This window comes from Emiliania huxleyi (genome assembly GCF_000372725.1).
Source record: "Emiliania huxleyi CCMP1516 unplaced genomic scaffold EMIHUscaffold_8, whole genome shotgun sequence".
Taxonomy (NCBI): Eukaryota; Haptophyta; order Isochrysidales; family Noelaerhabdaceae; genus Emiliania; species Emiliania huxleyi.
The window spans coordinates 586,456-602,220 of NW_005196021.1; the positions used below are offsets into that span (position 1 = coordinate 586,456).

Genomic DNA, 15,765 nt, shown 5'->3' on the forward strand with positions numbered 1-15,765 from the left:
AACCCTGGTAGGTGGACAAAAGTATGCGTTTTTCGGCCTCCCCTCCCTAACATTAGCCGGCCAAAATGTGCTCCTGCCGGCTAATATTAGGGAGGGGGCGGCGGTCGGGTGTCAGACCTAGCGCTAGGCGTGCGAGGCTGACGTATTTTGGACAATCCACCTACCAGGGTTAACGTTTGACAGCTCTACCCCCCGGGCGCGCGGAGATCATCGGTCGCGCACATCGGCACAGCGAGAGCATAGCCGAAGGCGGAGAAGGGCAATTGCTATATTCAATTGCTATTCTACGTCTCGCGCGTCTCTTGACTCTTCCCTTTTTCCCTTCCTCTCATTTTTTTCGAATCGTCGTGGCGTTCAAACAGTTCACATATTCACGTAATCACATCGGCGGCCGCGCAGCGAAGCGACAATTCACACCTCGCGCGGCTGCAGCCATCCACAGCGAAGCGACAATTCACGCCACGACGACTCGATTCTCTCACTGCGCACCCCCTCGCAGCCTCCCCTCCACGCCCGGCCCAGCAACCCTCTCTGGCAGGCCAGCGGCGACTCGCGCCTCCTCCGCCTCCTCTGGCCACACGTTTCGCGACAGGTGGACGTTGGGGAAGGGCGACGGCGGCGCCGAGCCGTCCTCTCGGCGGAGGATGGCGGCCACCACGTGCGACTTCTTTTTGGAGAGCGGCCGCACCATCTGCAGTCGGACCATGTCGCCGACGGAGCACAGGTCAAACTCGTCGTGCGCAAACAGGCGGGTCCGCTTGAGCACGATGCGCTGGTACTTGGGATGACGCCAGTACCAGGGGATGTTCACCACGACCTGAGCGCGCCGGCGGGCGGGGTGGGGGCGGCGCCTGGCGCCTGGCGCGCACGTGCCGGCGGAGGCGCGCCGTCTTGGCCATCGTCTTTGCGCGCACAACATAGCCGACGAGCTTGCCGAGCTGGTGGTAGGGACGCAGGTAGGGGAGCACCATCGCCAGGCCGGGCAGTGTTCGGAGCGAGGCGAGGGTGCCGGTTAGCAAGTCTCCCGGTGTGGCGCACGCTGGACCAAAAGAATTACACGTGCAATTATCCCTCGGTTTGTTTTCTTTCTCCCAACAATCGCTGTCGTGGGATAAACAGTGGCCAGGGGCGGGGCTTGCATTTTTGCCGTCGCCAGTCGCCCCCCCAAACGCTACAGCGGGGGCGGCGGCGGCGGCGGGGCGGCGGCGGCGGCGCGACGGGGTGGGTGGGGTGTGGGGAGGTGCTGCTGTGTGCGCTGCGCGTGCGCGCACCGCACACCATACTCGAGTACGGCGGGAAACAGACGGCGAGGGGGGCGCGGCGGCAGCGGCGGCAGCGCGCGCGCGCGGCGCGCGCGACGGAGGGGCGGAGCAGCGACCGCGCGCGCGGTCGCTGCTCCGTCTGTCCCGGAGCGCCGTCTGCGCGGGGTGCGCGTCAGGAGAGGGGGGACGGGGGAAGGGAGCAGCCGGGCGACGAGAGGTAGGAGGTGCTCGCCGGCGAGCGCTCCCGCGCCTGCGGAGGGGCAAGGCCTGAGGGCGGGCGGGCGGGCGGGCGGGCGCGGGGGGGGGGGGGGGGGGAAAAAAGCTGGGCCCCCCCCGCACCAGGGACACCGGGCGGGGGTCGCCTCCCCCCGCCGGCTCGGAAAAAGGGCTGTCGGGGGCGCAACAAAACGGCACCCCTCGGGGCTCGAGCAGCACCAGGCCCCCTTTTTGAAGGGACGGCCGCTCCCGGAGCCAGCCGGTGCGCGCCCGACCCACGCCCCCTCTCGCACCCCTCCGACCCCCCCTGCGCGGCGCACCTATCCGCTGTGCGCCGGCTCGAGCGCCTATCGCCAAATCGCGACGTTTGAGCGCAGCGCACGCGTCCCACACGTCACGCGCGCGCAGGAGAGCTTGCGGCGGTGCTGTAGCGTGTACTCGCCGAGGGCATCGCGCCGAAAACCCCGCGCATTCCGCCCCAGCAGAGGCTGCAGCCTCTGCGACAAAAACACCACTGTAAAACGGTGAGTACTTGGGGTTGAGCGGGCTTGCTTGCTCCCTTAGCCGGGAGCAAAAATGCAAGAATAAATAAATATCTCAGGGAGAGATGGGCGACGCACACGAGGCTGCGCTGCACAAGCACGGGCGCTCGGGCGGGGGGGGGCTTCTCCTGCGGAGTCGTGCGTGCGCAGGGCGCCTCTTTGCTTTCTTCTACTCCCTACTATCATCTCGTTCTCCCGTCCTACCAGAGAACCGAACGTACAGGAGTGTTTCGTACACTACCCCTCTCGAGACTAGACGCTGCACGGTCGCGCTATACATTCTACATGATTATCGAGACATGCGCACGGATGTTCGACACGGATGTGCAACCAGTCGCGACAACCCGGGTCGAGGGGGTCTCACGGGCGGGCTGCTCGGTTGCTGCTGCTGCCGGTCGCGCGTCCCATGCTGTCCTTGACTCCGGCGATCGCAGTGTTGAGCTCGTGCCGCGCGTGCGCCCATTGCCGACGCCCGTGTGCGGTCGCGCTCAACGCGCTTGCCCACGCCATCTTCTCGGCGGTGCTCTCGGCGAAGAGGCAGACAGTCACACGCGCCATGCCGCCGCTGTGCTCGGTCGTCGCAGCGTGCGGGTTCAGCATGCCGCCGCCGCACATGCCGACGCCGACCGGGGTCGGCATCGAGCCGCGCCCACGATCGATGGCTCGATTGAGAGCCTCAGGCTCGACGGTGATGCGGAGCTCGCAGGGCGAAATTGGCGCGAGGTGGAAGGTCGCTGGCGTGGCATTGTGGGAGGTGACCTCGACGTACAGCAGGGATGCTTCGAGCAGCGGCGCGCCGCTCGCAGACTCGTCGGCGTACACACGCAGCACGCCCTTCTTGAGCTCAGTCCACCGGCGCAGCCCGTCCATCGTGAGCACGCCCGTCTTCCGCATCGAGGTCGGTGCCATTCGCCCAGCGACGTCGAGAGCGAAGGATGGCACCGACGCCATCCACGAGCCCGCAGCCCGTGGTGTCGAAGCCCTCGCCGCCGCTGGCGCCGCCCCCGCCCCTACCGCCTCCCTCGCCGCCGCCACCGAGCCCACCTTCATGCCTCGCCGGCTTCGACGCTTGCTTTTCCCGGGGTTTTCTTCGCAAAGCGTCTGGAAATTCTTCATTGTATCTCGAGACCTCGAGAGAAGGCCGCCCGCAGGGCCCAAGTCCAAATTGGCTTTCTTTCGGCGCGCAAAGAAATTCTTTCGATGTGGATGCTCGCGCTCTCGCTCCGGCAGTCTCCCAGTAGCTCGGCGCGGATAGTCTGTGAGGGCCGCGGAAAAGAATTCCCGTTGCGCATGCTCAGCTCGCCAAGCAGCAGCGCTCAGGCCTTTGCCGAAGCGAATGTCGGAGAGTGGGCCGGCTGGCAGTGCGAATTCAAGCCGGACGGCACACTCCTTCCGGTCGACGACCGGTACCTCGACGCGGCAACCATTGAGTATGGGATGCAGCCCGCGGGCTTCGAGGTCCTCTGCACGGCGGCCGTCGAGGGCGGCGAACTGCAACGGCGTTTTCTCCGCATCCTTCCGGCGGAGGGCTGCGCCTGCGACAACCTGGCTGCCGAGATGTCCGTCTCGCGCGTCTCCTCCGACTCGCTCGACGCCAAGGTGCGCGGCGACGCGACGCTGCGCGTCTTCACGCTCGACGACCCGCCCGGCGACGGCGGTGCGAATCCCGACGCCATGGTTTCGAGGCACGTCTCAGATGCACCTGAGTGAATGTGTGTCTGGACCACACGCTGCAGGGCCGGACTGGTACCTCCGCACGCACTTTGAGAGCCGAGCGGCGGACGGGGCACGCCTCCGCACCCGGCTGAGCCTGCAGTGGGATGCGGCAGCGGCGCGCGCCACGGCCACCACTCTCTCTTCATTCTCCTCCCCCTCCCCCCGTGTCTCCATTGAGCCCCGACCCGTCGCTTCCTCCGTCCTCGCCTCCTCCGTCGACGCCTCCCCCCCCGTCTCCACCCTCCCGAGAATAGCAGCTCTGGCCGCCGCCCGCCCCGGACATGTCCCGGACACGTCACGGACATGTCCCGGACATGTCCCGTAGGGCCAGCTGGCGCGCGGCAAGCGCGCGCGCGTCGCTGTCGAGCGGCGCTGGGCCGACGCCGGCGCGACGAGATCTCGCCACATCTCCCTCTCCTAGCCCCCCCTCACACCCCGGGGCGACAACTTGGCAGGCCACCGGCCGACTCGAAGCGCGCTCTTGAGCGCACTTTGAGCTCTCTCTCTCCCTCTCCCTCTCCCTCTCTCTCTTACGAGCTTCATTTTGTCCCCCCCCCCCCCCGCCCCCTAGCTCATGCCCCCAACCGGTCGCTCGACCTGCCGCTAGGCGCCCTGGCTGGAGAGCTGAGCCAAGCCCTCTCGCCCGGCCGCCCCGCCGCGTCGGGGCTTGACGCCGCTTTCGTCGCGCGCGCCGTCAACGCGCCGTGCTTCGCCTCGTACCGCGGCGGCGGCGCGGCGGCCGAACGGGTCTGCGGCGGGTGGTGTGCGCTGCCCGGCGGCATCGCCTTCTCGGCGTGCGGGGCGGGGTCGGCGCTGGAGGTGAGACGCCACCGTTTCACCTAGCACCGCCGATGCGCCGTTGCCCCGCGGGGCGCCGGAGCTGTGACGTGCAGACGTGGGCGGGTGGCACGGCCTTTGCCCCGTCGCCCCGCCCTGGCGTGGGGCGAAGTGTGGCTTGCCTTGCCATTAGGTGAGGCTCACCGACGGCGACGGCGCCGAGAGGGTCGTGCGGCGCGAGTTTGCCGGATCGGTCGTGACGACCACGTTCGGGTGAGAGGCGAGAAAGGGTGCTCACCCGGCGGCGCGAGCGGCTCGTGTAGTCGTGTTCTTGCGACCCTGCGGCCGGGCTGATCTCCTCCAGCCACCACACACATGTGCCAGTGCGCGCCAGTCCCGCGTGCCCAGTGTTGTGCGAGGAATTTCGGGCACGAACTTCTTTTCTCTACTTTTTTCTACTTTTTCGTATTTTGACGAAAGCCGACGTGGCTGGGTTCACAGCGATTGTACGTACTCTCTCTCTCTCTCGATTGTACGTACGTACTTTTAGCTTACTGGGAGAAAAGGGAGAGGGGGTTGTGTTCTCTAGGCCCCTACAAGGGCCCTCTACGCGCGGCGTGAGAGCTCGGAAGCGAGCTTTGCACGGCGATCGAGGATGGCGCGGTTCACCCCCTTCACCGAAGCGATGGAGATGCGTTCCGCGTGGTGTGACACAAATGAGAGGCGGGCGGGAGTGTGGGGAGGGTACGCGGCGCGGTGTCAACGCCCGAGCGTTGAGCCTTGCGCGCAAGGCGGTTGATCTTTGCAACTGCAGGCCCGGCGAGAAGCCGCCGCCGAATGTCTCGTGGAGAAGCATGAGCTCGCGAGCTCGCGCATGTGTTTCGTCGATCGGCCGTCCTCTTTACACATCTCATTGAGATTGTTATCTAAATTCCATGTTCACAGCAATTATCGCCCCTTTTCAACTGCCCTGCCCGATCCCTATACCTGCCCCGGGTGTGAAAACCACACTGCCCTGCCCGGTCCAGACCACACTGCCGAGGTGTGAGTTCATCACACGTGCACAAAAACAAAAACAAAGGGGCTTGCCAGGTCGGTGCTGAGTCCTGGTATGTAGAGAGCTCCCAATGCTCGATCCTACTTTCTACTCGCGGTGAGCCTGGAGGGAGCGCCCCGGGCGGGAGCGCCCCGTGTCCACGTCGTGTTGCGGTGTTGCGGCATCGTGGGCATTGAAACGAAAATTTGTAGCCTGGCGTTTGTGCCCCGTTTGTGCCGCGTCCCGTGCGAGTTCATTTAAAAAACGAAAATGCATTGACCCGGTGAATTCAAATCCAATACAACCATCGTCGGCGACGCGCGTACGTCCTCATGTGTCCCTCAGACCCTCAGACCCAGCCCGATGATCGTTGCTAGGGCTGTTGAGAACCCACCTCGGAGGAGGCATTGGTCGGCTGTCGGCGCGGGCCTCGTGGTCCTCCTCGTGACGGCCGCCGTGAGCTTGACCAGCCGCTCTGCCTCTCCGCAACGACTCTTCATGAGCGACATGATCGGCTGTTTTGCAGGGTTTCTTGAAGCACAACCAGGTGCACCCGCCCAACATTAAGTTTCTATTTGCTACCAAACCTTCTCATAGAAGCCCGACGCACGCTCACTGGCCCACCAGGCGACGGGCCGGCGTTGCACTCAGTGCTGGGCCTGCCGGGCCACATGCACGGCTGTCTCTTTGGCGGCGGCAGCGGCGGCGAGGCTCAGCCGAGCTGCCCGTCCAAGGAGGACCTGTGGTCGATGGTGCAGCTCTACCACGGCAAGGGCGAGACGGTGCCGGTGACGGCGGAGGCGTGGGCGGGTGCGACGTGGTCGCTCGTGTCTGCAAAGGGCGTCGACGTGTCCGAGTCGACGTACAAGGCGGCCGCCAAGCTCCAGTTCGCCTCGCCCGCCTTCGAGAAGGACGGCGACGCCTTCACCGACGCCGGCGGGCTGGCGGCGTGCGACGCGCTGCTGAAGACGGTGCTCTGCAAGGACGTGGCGGCCGCCGAGCGCAGCCTGCCTGGCGGGGACGGCATGACCGAGGAGCAGAAGGCGGCGGTGGAGGAGAAGCTCGAGATGGCGCAGTACTTTGGCGAGAACCCCGACAGCCCGCTCAAGGCGATGGTGGAGCAGGCGATCGAGGACGGCGTCGCTCCTGCGGACGCCTTCGGCGCGGCGCTCCCGGCCTACGAGGCGATGCTGGACGGCGCGACCGAGGAGGAGATGCAGGCGGCTTTGGACGCGGCGCTGGCGGAGAAGGCGGCGGAGCCGGAGGCTCGCTCGGTGGCGTCGTCCGAGCCGAGCTGCCCGTCCAAGGAGGACCTGTGGTCGATGGTGCAGCTCTACCACGGCAAGGGCGAGACGGTGCCGGTGACGGCGGAGGCGTGGGCGGGTGCGACGTGGTCGCTCGTGTCTGCAAAGGGCGTCGACGTGTCCGAGTCGACATACAAGGCGGCCGCCAAGCTTCAGTTCACCTCGCCCGCCTTCGAGAAGGACGGCGACGCCTTCACCGACGCCGGCGGGCTGGCGGCGTGCGACGCGCTGCTGAAGACGGTGCTCTGCAAGGACGTGGCGGCCGCCGAGCGCAGCCTGCCTGGCGGGGACGGCATGACCGAGGAGCAGAAGGCGGCGGTGGAGGAGAAGCTCGAGATGGCGCAGTACTTTGGCGAGACCCCCGACAGCCCGCTCAAGGCGATGGTGGAGCAGGCGATCGAGGACGGCGTCGCTCCTGCGATCGCCTTCGACGCGGCGCTCCCGGCCTACGAGGCGATGCTGGACGGCGCGACCGAGGAGGTGATCAAAGAGCAGCGCCGCAGCCTCTTCAAACACGCCGCTGAGCAGGTGCTTGGACTCGAAGATGATCCGCGCCGGCGCTACGTCGGCTGCGAGGGGCATTTTGCGGAGCACGTCAACGTCGCTTCCCTCGGCGTCAATGACAACGAGCGTTGGAGAGGCGCGGCCGAGCATTGTCGGCAGGTCGGAGAGGTGGTAGCAAGGGACGGTTAGAGGTCTGAGGTTCTTTGAGATCACATTCTCCATGCACTTGTGAGAGGGCAGCGGCCTGGCAAGGTAGGCCGAGCACCTGCTGCACTCGTCCTTGTTGTAGCCAAGATAGTGCTGGTGATGCTCGAGGTGCCGTCGCGACAGAGATGCAATCTCGGTGACCCAGCTTCCATAAGCGCGCGGCCGTGTAAGGCACCGCGCATCGCTGTCATTGCTCCCGAAATTTCCGGTTGCCGACGACGTGTCAACCGTCCACAGCACAATCTGCGCAGCCCCATCGGGACAGACGGCGGCTTGTATCGCCCTCACGCGCGGCGCGGCGCGAGCATACCGTGAGGTTAGCTGTTGAAACACCTGCTCGACGCAGTGGGAGCTGTGCGAGCGGGTGGGAACGGGAGCGTATACGGGCGTGGCGAGAGCACCTGCGGCTGCGGCTCCAGCAGGATCGCGCGCCAACCACTTGCAACCGCCCTCGCCCCGGGGTCCAGATGATGCGACGGGGTGTGCGAGTTGGCTCCCACCTGTGGAGCCCAGTGAGGTCGGCAGTCTGGGCTGGCCTTCGAGCAACGGTGCAACTGGGAGTGCGAGGCAACCGCGCCACTCGACCCGCGGCCATTCGACCCGTTTCAATCTACGCCTCTCCTGAACGAGCCAAGAGTTTGCAGCAGGCTGAGCCGCGATCCAGGCGGTGTTGCTGGATCGCTGCGATGCAGTCAGCCGTGATCTTGACCGCTGCAGTGCCAGTCTCGTCCACTCGCGCTGTCTGCACTTGCGCATCTGCGAGCAGTTCCTCTGTGTAGTCCAAGCTTGCGACGGCGAGGTCGTCGCGACAAAGCTCCCGGGCATTGTGCTGTGAGCACGTGTCGTATTGGCTCTCAACTTCGGGTTTCGAGGGAGCGCACTTGAGCCATACCCGAAAGAAAGAGAAGGCAGCTCGCGGGAGAGGTGACGAGTGAACTACAGGTAGTGGGGAAGGCAGCCTCGATTGCCATACAGACATGGGTGCGAAACAACGACAAGACCAAGGCACGGGCAGAGGAACGAGAGAAGAATATAGGGTGGATAAAGCGCCTGTTCACGGCATGGAGGGTGAGCCACACCGAACGTACCGAGCGAAGAGCCGAGCGGAAGGAGGACGGGGAAGATGACTCCGAGGAGGATGAACCAGTGGAAATCCAGTTGTCAGATGTCACGATGCATCCGAAGGGGACCCCAGCGCCGGCATCATCCGTAGAGGCACGAGTGTTCGAAGAGAGAGTGGACCTGAGCAACAACATGACCTGTAGGCAAATGATCGGAGTGGGAGTCAGAAACGTGGTCCTTGCGCGAGGGGAGCTCGATAGACTCGAGGGGCCAGGATACGCCGCGAGGAGGAGCGACGGAGTTGCGCCGAAAGGCGAAAGAAGCCGCGAGAACAAGGGACCGGCAGGCGGCGGCGTCACAGGACGAGGCAGAAGGGAACGACGCGACAGAGGAGGAAATGACAAGGGAGAGAACGACGAGAGTGGGACGACCGCGAGGTGGCATGAAGGTTGCAGCGAGAATCGGAGAGAGACTGCGAAGAGAGATAGGAAGAGGCAGACTCCCTAGGGTGGGCGACGGCTAGCGCACCACACACCTCTCCTTCAAATCCCTGTGTGGTGGCGGCGTGCCGTCCTCCCATCCCTCCCTTGGGTTGTCTGTTTTCTTTCTTTCTTTCTTTCTGAGCACTTGAGCACTTGAGCACTGAGCACTTGAGCACTTGAGCACTTGAGCACTGGATAGGGTCGATTCCGCATGGTACGGGACCCCAGTGGCTTGCTGGCTTCTTTCTGGCCTGAGCTGTAGGTAGAGGAGTAGGACTGAGGGCTTGGGGCTTGGGGCTTGGGGCACCCACCCCCAAAGTCCATGCAGTTACTCAAGTTTTGTCACGCTTCAGCAACGGCGAAACACCCGGCAGTCTCGTTCTGCGCGCCAACGGCTGTTGACGCTGTGTTGCCCTTGAGCTAGTCCTCCCCCGGTCGCCTAGCCTCTGCGCTGTCTGGCGAACGCCTGTGTGTATGCCATGCGCGCGGACCACGCTTGCGTGGATACGTGGCTGGCAGGCTGGCTGACCCGTGTGCGGGGTAACCCACACGAGGTGGTGGGGCAAGGGGGGGCGACCCTCGCGTCTCCACGTCTAGACGACAGGAGCCCCACGGCATTAAAAGTGCTAGGCCCAGTGCGCGTGGGTGAGCGGTGTGTGTGTGTGTGTGTGTGTGTGTGTGTGTGTGTGTGTGTGTGTGTGTGTGTGTGTGTGTGTGCGCGCGCGCGCGCGTGTGTGTGTGTGTGTGTGAGGGGGGGGGAGGGGGTCACGTCACTGCATCCTCCGCCGGTTCCTCTCGTCGCCTCTTTTTTGTTCAATGTTTTTCAATCCACCCTTCACGAAGCCCTCCCATGTAGCTAGCGTTCTTTGCGAATGTCTCGAAATGGCCAGCAGGCGCTCTGCTCGCGGTCTGTGCGGGCCGCTCGTCCTCCTCGCCCTTCTTTCGTCCTCCCGTCCCTCCCCTCCACCATGGCCTCCTCGGCACTTCTTTCTCCATCCGCCTCGCCCTGCCTTTTCGTATCGTGCCGTTCGCCCTCCATTCGGTGACCTCCATGGCCGTCCGTCTCCTTTTGGGTGGCGCTCTCGACACGGTTGCGTCAACCTCGATGTCGCTGTCGCCCTCCCCCGACCCCACCGTCGCCCGTGCCTCGGTTCGCGTCATTGGTAGCGTTTCCGTTGCCCCCTCGTGCCCTGCCGTCGCCCTCTCTGCTCGGGCCGTTCGCGATTTCGCTCCTCCTGCGTGTCGCCCCTCCGTCCCCTCCCCTTTCTTCGTCGTCATCTCATCGCTGTCGCGCGATAGCCCTCCGGTCCCTCGATTCCCTCGCCTTCCCCTCTGCTGCTTCGTCCCAATTCATATCCTCATCCTCTGTGCGCGTTGTCGCTCCCACTTCCCTTCTCCGTCGTTGTCGCCTCCGTCGACCGCGGCGCTGCCTCTTTCCTCGCGCCTTCTGTCCTCCTCGTCTCGCCTCGGCCTGCCATCGTCTCGCGTCTCCTCGCACGGAGGTGCCTCCGGCGTCCGGGGGCCCCCGCGCCGCCCCACCGCCCCTAGAGCTGTCAAACGTTAACTTTGGGCCTAACAGTTGCACTATTGTTGGCTGAAATCCTCAACGTTGTTCAAGTGTTCTCCCCAGCCCAAGCTGTTACTGTTTGTTACTGTTGTTACTGTTGTTCAGTGGTCAGCAAGCAGAAAATGCCAAAAACCCGGGTAAAACCCGAAAATACCCGGGGATTTCCAGGTATTTTCGGGTATTACCTGCACTGGACGCTGGAGATCGTCGTGGGTCACTGGTAGGCCTTCCTTATTGTTGTTCAGCTGGCCTAACATTAGCTAATGTTGTTGGGCTTGGGGAGCCCAACTGTTGTTCTGTTGTTACTGTTAACACTAGCAACACTGTTCAGCTCTTAACGTTTGACAGCTCTAATCCGCCCCAGGAGGCCACAGAGAGCCGTACGGCACGGAGAAAAAGACACTTTCGCCTTACGAATTAGCCATGGAAACTATCCTCCTCTGTGTGTGGCCGCCCGCTCAGCTCGGCTCCTCCTCGCCCTCCCCCCGCAACACCGTTGGCCCTCCCATGGCGGAGCATCTCCGCGCTCCGCTCGCCTCGCCCTCCAGCTGCTGCCGCAGCAGCCCGTTCGAGGGGCAAGCCGAGAAGCAGGCGACCGAACGCGCCTCCTCCTCGTCCGCGGCGGATGGGCGCAGCCCAAACTTGAATCGACACTCGAGCGTCTCGTAGTCGGGCTCCATGCCTACGTGATTAATTAATTAATCAGTAATTAAGCAATCAGTCGGGCTCGATGCCTAGTAGGTGCTGAATACGCCAACGTGAGGGCGGGAAGATGGTATTGTGCAGTGAATTCAGAGCACCGCGTGAGTACAACGGAGAAGAGGACAGGGAATGCAGCGGAAGACAGCGGACGGCGGCTGAAGACGTGTCGTCTCGAGCGCTAGTTCGGATGCATGAATCCGTATTCCGCTTCTAGGGCTCCATGCGCATCGGCACGCCCATCTCCTCGTTGAAGAAGGCCTGCGTGGGTATCTTGCACGCGTTGACGCAGATCGACGCGCACGCAGACTCCTCGAGGAAGCGGCAGCGGTGGACGAGGACCTGCGCGCCCGCGCCGCCGCACAGATTCGACGGCGCGTCCGCGAGGTCTTCGGGCGCGAGGCCTATATGAAATTAAAATCAGCTCAACATAAGAACTACCAGTTCGGAGAGGTCTTCGGGCGCCAAGCCCTCGAGCGAGCAGGGCCCCATCAGCCACTGCGCCGCCCACGAGGTCACCCACGCATTGAGCCGGCCAGAGAAGGCGGGGAAGGGCCGCGCGAAGAGGACCTGCGGACGCGACGGGGAGGGACGTCCCGAGGCGCGGGGGGGCGGGAGAGCGAGGCGCGGGGGAGGAGCCGACCTCGAACCAAAAGAGAAGCCCCTTCCTCCCTGTCGCGCGGACGTCGCCACACACGCTGGCAGGGAGCAGCCGCCGGGCAGCGACGGGCGGCCAGTCGGGGAAGCACTCGTTGAGCACGCGCCGCGAGGCGAGCGCGACGTCCGGCCCCCTCTCCGCGACGAGGGCCCGTGCGAGGTCGACGATGCCGCGAAAGGTCGGGTCCGCCGCGTCACGACCGAGCTCTGCGGCGAGACGCTGGCGGAAGATGCGCTCGAAGAGCCGATCCGGCGCTCGGCCGAGGGGACCGGAAGAGACGCCCTCAATCCAAATGCGGGACGGGTCTGCTCCCGGAGGCGGCCAAGCACGCACGACGCGCACAGGCGCCGCGGGCACGGGCAGTGGCCGCGGCGTTGGGACGCCGAGCGCAAAGGCCAGCGGCAGGAGAGTCGGCATGTGAGCGATTTCGGGCCCGGCCGTGCGTCACACGACGACGACGAGCGGCACGACGAGGCGCCCCAACCCGCGAGTGTGCCGCCACCCTGAGTGTGTGTGTGTGTGTAATACTCACTCACGCCACCCTGAGCGGTCAAAAAGAGAATTCTACGAGCACAAGCCTCTCTCACAGCAGACTGGTTGCAGCGAGAATCAGCGAGAGACTGCGAAGAGAGATAGGAAGAGGCAGACTCCCTAGGGTGGGCGACGGATAGCGCACCACACACCTCTCCTTAAAATCCCTGTGTGGTGGCGGCGTGCCGTCCTCCCATCCCTCCCTTGGGTTGTCTGTTTTCTTTCTTTCTTTCTTAGCAGACTGGCACGAACTAGCACCACAAAAGGCACAGCAAAAAGAGAAAGGGCTCGTCCACGACAGGGCCCGTCCGCAGAGCTTGGCGGCGCGGGCACCAGAGAAAGCGCGGCGAGCGGCCCTGCCAAGAAAAAGAATTCACAGCACGCTGCTCTCGTCAATGAGCGACGGCCGACCCTATCCCTGGCTGAGCCAGCAGTGGGAGGGCAGCTGGACTGAGGCGCGCTACCTCATCTACCAGCCTTTTGGCGGCCTGTGCAACCAGCTGGCGTGCCTCGAGTGTGCGGTGGCACTCGCCCGCGCGACTGGCCGCACGCTCGTGCTGCCTCGCTGGCGCGCCCAGTACGGCCAGCCGTGGCTCTCGGAGGGCTCCGACTACTTTGACCTCTCGCCGCTCTCCCGCATCGTGCGCTGCGCCACCCTCGACCAGTTTGCGGCCGCGCGGGCGGGGAGCGGCGACGGGGAGGGAGTGGCCCTGGTGAGGCTCCACCTTTGCTTCAATCCGGCCTGGGCCGACGCCCGCGGCTGGGAGCTCTTCCCGGAGCTGCGCTCGCTGCTGGCCAACCTCGAGTACCTGCGAGAGGTCGACGCCGCCGCCGGACTCCGCCTCGGCATCGCGGCCGGCAGCGCCGCCGAGAGGAGGAGATGTCGCTCGAGGGTCGCAGAGGGAGGGAGAGAGAGATTCTCCGAGAGTAGGCAGCGGCGCCGAGAGGAGGAGATGCCCGCTCGAGAGGCGCAGCGTGTGAGTGAGAGAGGTTCGCTCCGAGAGTAGGGAGCGGCGTCGAGGCCGAGCGGTCGCTCGAGCTGCCGCAGCCCCTGCGGGGCGCCCGCGAAGTCGCTGCGGCGTTCGGCGACGCGGCGCAGAGCGTACTCGCCCTCGACCACTCGTTCTGCGCCGCCGCACTGCCCTCGCTGCTCGACGCGGGGGAGCGCGCGCTGCTGCTGCAGGCGCTGCGCCCGAGCCCGCGGATCCGCGCAAAGGCGGAGGGCTGCCTCGCCGCCGCTCGGCGGCCGTGCCTGGCGGCGCATGTGCGCTGATTTCCCGAGATCACTGGAGATTGCCCGAGAGTAGGCGGCCGTGCCTGGCGGCGCATGTGCGGCGGACTGACCTGCAGCGGCTCGCGATTACTGGAGATTGCCCGAGATTGCTGGAGATTGCCCGAGACGCATGTGCGGCGGACTGACCTGCAGCGGCTCGCGATTACTGGAGATTGCCCGAGATTGCTGGAGATTGCCCGAGACGCATGTGCGGCGGACGGACCTGCAGCGGCTCTAGCCGAGCGGACGGGCGACGCTCGCCTCTGCTATGGCTGAAGGACGGTCCGTGGAGATCGGATAGGCTCGCCGAGCTCACGGGCGACCCTCGCCTCTGGCCCGCCATCGGCAGCGTCGCGTCGCAGATTGGCGCGCTGCTCGAGGGCCGGCAGCTGGCCTCCTGGCTCGTCGCCCTAGACGCAGAAAAGAAGAAAAACACGGCGCCGCGAAACCGAAAGTATGATGGCGCCAAGCCCTGGAAGCAGAACCCGACCAGCGCTCGGGAGGACACGGACTCCGCTGCCTCCCGCCGTATTCGGCGGCATTCGGCTGTATTCGCCGTCTCCGCCCCCCCCCTCGTCTCCACGCGGTGCTCTGAAGACTCTGCGCAATCCCTCCCTCCCTCCCTCCCATAGGCTCCTTGCCACCGACGCCACCGACGCCGCGGAGCTGGCGGCGCTCTCCTCGCTGCCGCGGCGGGCAGAGGCGGTCCTGCAGACTGCGGAGAGAGTGCGCGGTAGGGCGAGGGCTATTAATCAGCTCCTCATTATCAATTAAAGGTCGCAGAGAGTGGGCGGGAGGGCGAGGACGCCGTCGCCCTCGCGCTGGCCGACCTGTGGGCGTGCGTGTGCGCCGACTTCTTTGTCGGCGCGCCATGACACACGCTCACCGTCCTCCTGGCATACGCACTCGGCTGGTTGACTCGGCTGGTTGACTCCTGTCTCTTGGGCCGGGGCCCCCCTGTGAAGTACACACCCCTGTGAATAGCGAACCCGCACACCCCTGTGAATAGCGAACCCGCACGCCCCTGTGAATAGCGAGCCCGCACACCCCTGTGAATAGCGAGCCCGCACACCCCTGTGAATAGCGAGCCCGCACACCCCTGTGAATAGCGAACCCGCACACCCCCCTCCACACTGACAGGGTTGAGACTGCGGCGGAGACGGGGGTACCCCCCCACTCTTCACGGGGACCCCGGTGGTTCCCCTTCCCCACCCCCACCCCCCCGAGCCGGACGGCGCACCCGGCACATCTGTAGCACGGTGTGATGCAGACAGAGATGGTGGGCAATGGACAGGCACGCGCGGCAGCACCTTCTCCGAGTACATCCAGCGACACCGCGTCGCCGCCGGCAAGGTGGTCATCACACACACACACACACACACACTCTCTCTCTCTCACTCACTCACACGCACACACACTCACACACACACACACACACACACACACACACACACACACACACACACACACACACACACACACACACACACACACACACACACACACACACACGCGCGCGCGCACACACACACACACACACACACACACACCGCTCACCACGCGCACCGGGCCTTGCACTCTGAATGCCGTGCCGGCTCCTGTCGTCTAGACGTGGAGTGTCGCGAGGGTCACCTCATTCACATAAGTGACAACATGTGCATGCACATGTCCACAGGTGGTCGACCACGTCTCGTTCCAGTGCGGCGACGCACCGCCCTCGCCGGAGGCGGAGGCCTCCCTTGCCAAGCTGCTCGCCTCGCGGCAGCAGCGCTGCGCGGCGGCGGCGGCGCGGCGCGAGGCGACGCTCGCGCAGGCGGCCGTTCGCCCCTCTCTCTCTCTCTCTCTCTCTCTCTCTCTCTCTCTCTCTCTCTCTCTCTCTCTCTCCCCCTCTCTCTCTCTCTCTCTCTCTCTCTCCCTCCCTCCCTCCCT

General features: G+C 65.0%; 6 protein-coding genes across 6 annotated transcripts; 3 read left to right on the forward strand and 3 right to left on the reverse strand.

Annotated features, from left to right (window-relative positions):
• Positions 1-478: 478 nt before the first annotated feature.
• On the reverse strand, positions 479-912 carry EMIHUDRAFT_350842 (hypothetical protein; the record flags this gene model as incomplete). Its single annotated transcript, XM_005759542.1, has 2 exons — positions 479-817; positions 888-912. A coding segment is annotated over one exon (339 nt), but the record flags the coding sequence as incomplete, so codon positions are not given.
• Positions 913-2,145: 1,233 nt separating this feature from the next.
• Positions 2,146-3,050, reverse strand: EMIHUDRAFT_350843 (hypothetical protein). Its single transcript, XM_005759543.1, has one exon. The coding sequence runs from the start codon at positions 2,969-2,971 to the stop codon at positions 2,381-2,383; it is 591 nt and encodes a 196-aa protein (XP_005759600.1). The 5' UTR covers positions 2,972-3,050; the 3' UTR covers positions 2,146-2,380.
• A 50-nt stretch (positions 3,051-3,100) lies between these two features.
• On the forward strand, positions 3,101-3,871 carry EMIHUDRAFT_350844 (hypothetical protein). Its single transcript, XM_005759544.1, has one exon. It carries the CDS (start codon positions 3,227-3,229, stop codon positions 3,728-3,730), a length of 504 nt encoding a protein of 167 aa, XP_005759601.1. The 5' UTR covers positions 3,101-3,226; the 3' UTR covers positions 3,731-3,871.
• Positions 3,872-5,640: 1,769 nt separating this feature from the next.
• EMIHUDRAFT_198493 (hypothetical protein) lies at positions 5,641-7,546 on the forward strand (the record flags this gene model as incomplete). The annotated part of the gene is made up of 3 exons (XM_005759545.1): positions 5,641-5,666; positions 5,927-6,096; positions 6,177-7,546. 3 exons carry the CDS (start codon positions 5,641-5,643, stop codon positions 7,544-7,546), a joined length of 1,566 nt encoding a protein of 521 aa, XP_005759602.1.
• Positions 7,547-11,587: 4,041 nt separating this feature from the next.
• Positions 11,588-12,449, reverse strand: EMIHUDRAFT_198494 (hypothetical protein; the record flags this gene model as incomplete). Its single annotated transcript, XM_005759546.1, has 3 exons — positions 11,588-11,716; positions 11,816-11,944; positions 12,018-12,449. 3 exons carry the CDS (start codon positions 12,447-12,449, stop codon positions 11,588-11,590), a joined length of 690 nt encoding a protein of 229 aa, XP_005759603.1.
• Positions 12,450-12,958: 509 nt separating this feature from the next.
• Positions 12,959-14,711, forward strand: EMIHUDRAFT_198495 (hypothetical protein; the record flags this gene model as incomplete). The annotated part of the gene is made up of 5 exons (XM_005759547.1): positions 12,959-13,445; positions 13,571-13,827; positions 14,115-14,384; positions 14,503-14,562; positions 14,634-14,711. 5 exons carry the CDS (start codon positions 12,959-12,961, stop codon positions 14,709-14,711), a joined length of 1,152 nt encoding a protein of 383 aa, XP_005759604.1.
• Between the last annotated feature and the right edge of the window lie 1,054 nt (positions 14,712-15,765).